General features: G+C 40.5%; 1 protein-coding gene across 1 annotated transcript; it reads left to right on the plus strand.

The window, feature by feature from the left end:
• The first annotated feature begins 303 nt into the window (after window positions 1–303).
• On the plus strand, window positions 304–2881 carry Zscan31 (zinc finger and SCAN domain containing 31). Its single transcript, XM_077801540.1, is given in 9 exon segments — window positions 304–429; window positions 431–612; window positions 614–665; window positions 1422–1523; window positions 1526–1574; window positions 2078–2145; window positions 2147–2428; window positions 2430–2541; window positions 2544–2881. Coding segments are annotated over 9 exon segments (1311 nt in total).
• The last annotated feature ends 1640 nt before the right edge of the window (window positions 2882–4521 follow it).

Genomic DNA, 4521 nt, shown 5'->3' on the forward strand with positions numbered 1-4521 from the left:
TTTAATACTTTGCATTTCTTATTGTTTTATTTTCTGTTAATACATAATGTTCTATCATTAGGTATATCCTCCTTAAGAAGATTAAATCAAAGTGCTGGGGTTATGGCTCAGCGGTAGAGCGCTCACCTCACATGTGCAAGGCTCTGGGTTGGATCCTCAGCACCACATAAAAATAAATAAATAAATAAAATAAAGTTATTGTTTACAACTACCAAAAAAAATTTAAAAAGAAGATTAAATCTTAAATCACAGATTTTTCTTTTTTACCCCAAGTTGGTGTGAGTCTTCTAAATTAGTTCCAGAATGGCTTCAACAGAGGAACAGGATGAACTTAAGATTGTGAAGGTGGAAGAAGATCCTCTCTGGGATCAAGAAACCTACCTTCCAGTGAACAGCTTTTCTGGCCAGGAGGCCTCACACGGACTTTTAAAGACAATTTTGTTTCCAAGAGATTCCTGGTCCTTGAGAAGCTCTAAGCAGGCTCCAAGAACTCTGTCATCAGTGGCGGAGACTAGAGATTCACACCAAGGAGCATATTCTAGAGCTGCTGGTGCTAGAGCAGCTCCTGATCATTCTACCTGAGGAGCTACAGGCCTGGGTGCACCATCTAGAGAGTAGCTGTGGTGGAAGATCTGGAGCAAGAGCTTGGTGAGCCTGGGAACCAGGTAAGAGGAGGAAGATGGGCTTCTAGACATTGAATACTAAATGAAGAGTGAAGTTTGGTGACACAGGTTAGTTGGCTTTAACTACATGTCTTAGTTCTCTGTTACTGTATAAACAGTTGCCCCTGAACTTTACTAGCTTAACAATAGCAACAACATCAGTTTTTATGAGTCAGGAATTTGGGAGCTACTTAGAAGAATCTCCTGTTAGGTAGCAGTGATGATGTCAGCCAAGACTATAGTCATCTGATAACTTGAATGAGGCTGGTGGATCCAATTCCAAGATGGCTCACTTTTATGGTTGTTGGCAGCTTAATTTTCTCTCTGGCTATTGACAGGAGGTTTTAGTTCTTTGCTCCATCAGTCTCCTCTTAGACCTGCTTCAATATCTTTATGACATATCAGCTGGTTTTCTCAGGAGGAAAAAGAAAGGAAAGAGCCACAATGCTTTTCATGACATAGAAGTTATATACCATCATTTCTGTCACACTTTTGTTCAGTAGAAGTGAGTCATTAAGTACAGTACACACTCAAGGGAAGGGGAGTTAGACTCTGTCTTTTAAAGGGAGGACTATCAAAAACTACCTATTTTAAACCATCCCCCTGTTCTCTTTTTGAGTAAGAAACTAAACTCTGCTCCTTACATTGAGCCACTGCTTTAGAAAATGTTTCAAATGATTCCATATGATCTCTTTAATTAAGTATTAGCTTGTACTCTCATAGTCTTTCTCTTATGAACCCAAATATACCTGCCTTCAGGCCCCATACCAGGAATACAGACATGTTAACGTGCTTACAGAGGACATGGTACATCCCAAGGGCAAGCAGGAATCAACAGTCACCCAGCTCCAGTCTATGGTGACACACAGTTCAAATATGAAGCTTTTGGCCTCCACCAATTTCAAGAACAAGGTAAGGACTTTGACAGGTCCATTCAGGAGATCTCCATTGGCTCTGTGTAGGAAATTGTTTAAGACTGAGGACTTTGGAGCCAAATTGCCTGAGTTAGAATTTAAGCATTGCTACTCCATAGCTCTTGACAACAAGCGGTTCAAGGAAGCTCTCTGTTCCTTCAGTTGATGCATCTATGAAATGGGGCTAATCATCATACCTCAGTCAAATAGTTTAGAATTCAACAAGTTAATATGTATGAAACACTTAGAACAGTGCTAGTCTTTTAGTGAATAGTTTGTAGTAACTGGTCATGTGCATCCTCTCTGGGAATCTTGCTTTTTCTGGGTAATCCCTTCCAGCAATTTCAGCAATGCTCTTGACCTTAATATCCCTATTTAAAACTCCTGACATTAAACTTTCAGGTTTGCATTCTTAGAATATATATATCTGATTTCCATCCTATGATAGTGCTTTTTCATAATGGAGAAGGATGACATTGTTTGGTCCATTTATTATTCCAGGGGCTAAGACTATACCTGAAAACCAGAAGTTGGTATCAAAACAGAAAGTCTTAAAAGAAATGGAACATTTTGGGGGAGAGCAGATTCCAAAAAAATGTTTCTCTGGATTCTAAGTACAGAGAAACTTGTAAACATGAGAACAAGGTAGAAAAGCAGAGTTGCCATTCTGTTGGAGAAAGATGTCACCAGTGGAATGAATGTGGAAAAAGCTTCACTCAGAGCTCAGTCCTCATTCAGCACCAGAGAATCCACACTGGGGAGAAGCCACATGAATGTGAAGGATGTAGGAAGGCTTTCAGCCTGATTGAACATCAGTGGAACCACACTGGAGAGAAACCCTATCAATGTAAGGGAGTGTGGGAAATCCTTCAGTGCCAGCAATAGCCTCATCAGACACAGAAGAATCCACACAGGAGAAAAACCCTATCAATGTGAAGCATGTGGAAAGGCTTTCTGCCTCAGCTCTTTAGATTACACACTGAAGAGAAATGCTATCAGTGTAATCAGTATGGCAAAGCCTTTAGTCAGAATGCAGGACTTTTCCAGCATCTCTAAATCCACACTGATGAGAAACCTTATCAATGCAGTCAGTGGTGTAAAAGCTTTAGTAGGTGGACACTCCTTATGAAACATCAAAGAAGCCACACTGGAGAGAGACCTTATAAGTGTGATGAGTGTGGGAAACCTTCGGTCATCACTGCCACCTTATTAGCCATTTTAGAATCCATACTGTTGCTGAACTGGTCTAATTTCATGTACTTTCAGGCCCCTAAATGGGACTTTCTTGGAAAGATTTTTAAGTGACTTATTCTATTTTTATCAAATTTGTTTTGCTTAGGAATGAATACCTTATCTATAAATCAAAGGCTGGTGTCTCCTGGGTGGATGTCTGTGGATATGGGCAGCCTCCTTATTCCCTGTCCCTTGGTTCATTCTTAATGATTTCCCTTAAATGGACCAAATCTTATCTGGAAATAAATTGGCATTGAGAGGTTGTTTTTGAGTAATGCTGAATATTGGCCAATGACCAATTCTAAAAGGATAGTATGAATGCATACTTTTTAAAGACATGGTAAGTTGAAAGGATATACAGAAGTGAGTATTTTTTTCTGTAGGAGTTATTTTTTAAACACACTTAAAGCTTCTGGGAATAGGAGTCATTCTATCAGGAAATCATTGTTGTGGTTTTCTCTAACAATGTGACAGGAAGACAGGCCTGTAGTCCCAGCTACCTGAGAGGCTGAGATAGAAGAATCACTTGAGTCCAGTGTGGGGAGCCACACTGAATGACCACACCTTCCAGTCCTGATATCTCAGGCTCTGACCAACCACTGCATTTGTTGTGGCTTTGGCAGAGAATGCTTGAATAGTGAGGAGGTCTTCTTTGTGGGCGTAACCCTAGGGTTGAGTTACACTCACCTATTCCCTTGTAGCCCTACCCCTTCTGCACTGTTATAGATAGAACTTTCTAAGAACAGAGTCCCCCTAATAAAAGCTCACTTCTGAGCATGCTCCCCACCCCCCCCTCTCTCTCTCTCTCTCTCTCTCTCTCTCGTCAGCCTCTTTCTCTTACTCTCTTTCTCTTACTCTCCCTTTTGGGGAGCTTGAGGCCGAGAGCCAGGGAAGCCATCCTGAAGCTTCTGTAAGGTAAATTGTGTCTGTGTTTTATTTTGTGACCCTGCAAATTCACACAAGTGATCTTAGTTCAGCTGCCCATGCTGGTCAGGGGTGGAAGTTCAAATATTCAAAGTCTCAACATAGTGAGACTATGTCTCTCTCTCACACACACACACATACCCCGCCCCACACACAAAAAAAAGACAGCATGATGGGAGACTTCCATAGCACTTTCATTAGAAGAGGTGGGGTGGTATACTCATTAACTAAGAAGTAGTATCCCTGTGGTCTTGACAGTTTAAAAATCTTAAAAATCTGTGTGTAAAACCAGCAGCGTTGGTGGTGTGGAAATCTAAGTCCCATTTCACACCTGACTCCAAGTCCTCAGGGAAGGTCATTAGCATATTTAAGATTTCCTTTATATATATATAATGAGTGATGTGATACTTTAAAACCTCTGTTCTCCACAAAGTACCTCTTTACTTACCTTTTCTTGCAGCATTATTATTTCCTTGCCATTGCCTTTTGAGTGTTAGTTAGCCATTTTAAGTGCCATTGCAAGCAGCATCATTGAAGTAGCTTTATAAAGAAAAGGGGTCTCTGATCTCAGGCAGCTGGTATTTAACTGGAGAGACTGGCATGTTAGGCCTTTTACTTTAAACACAGACTCTTGACACTAGACTATTCAGATACAGATTCAAATCCTTCTTCTCTATTTGTGAATTATGGGACCTAAAGCCCTTAATCATTTATTGAGGAATGCCCCTATGCTATAGTCTCTCCATTTGGAAAACAGATATCACTACCATTCTCATAAAATATATAAG

This window comes from Urocitellus parryii, chromosome 8 (assembly GCF_045843805.1).
Source record: "Urocitellus parryii isolate mUroPar1 chromosome 8, mUroPar1.hap1, whole genome shotgun sequence".
Lineage (NCBI taxonomy): Eukaryota > Metazoa > Chordata > Mammalia > Rodentia > Sciuridae > Urocitellus > Urocitellus parryii.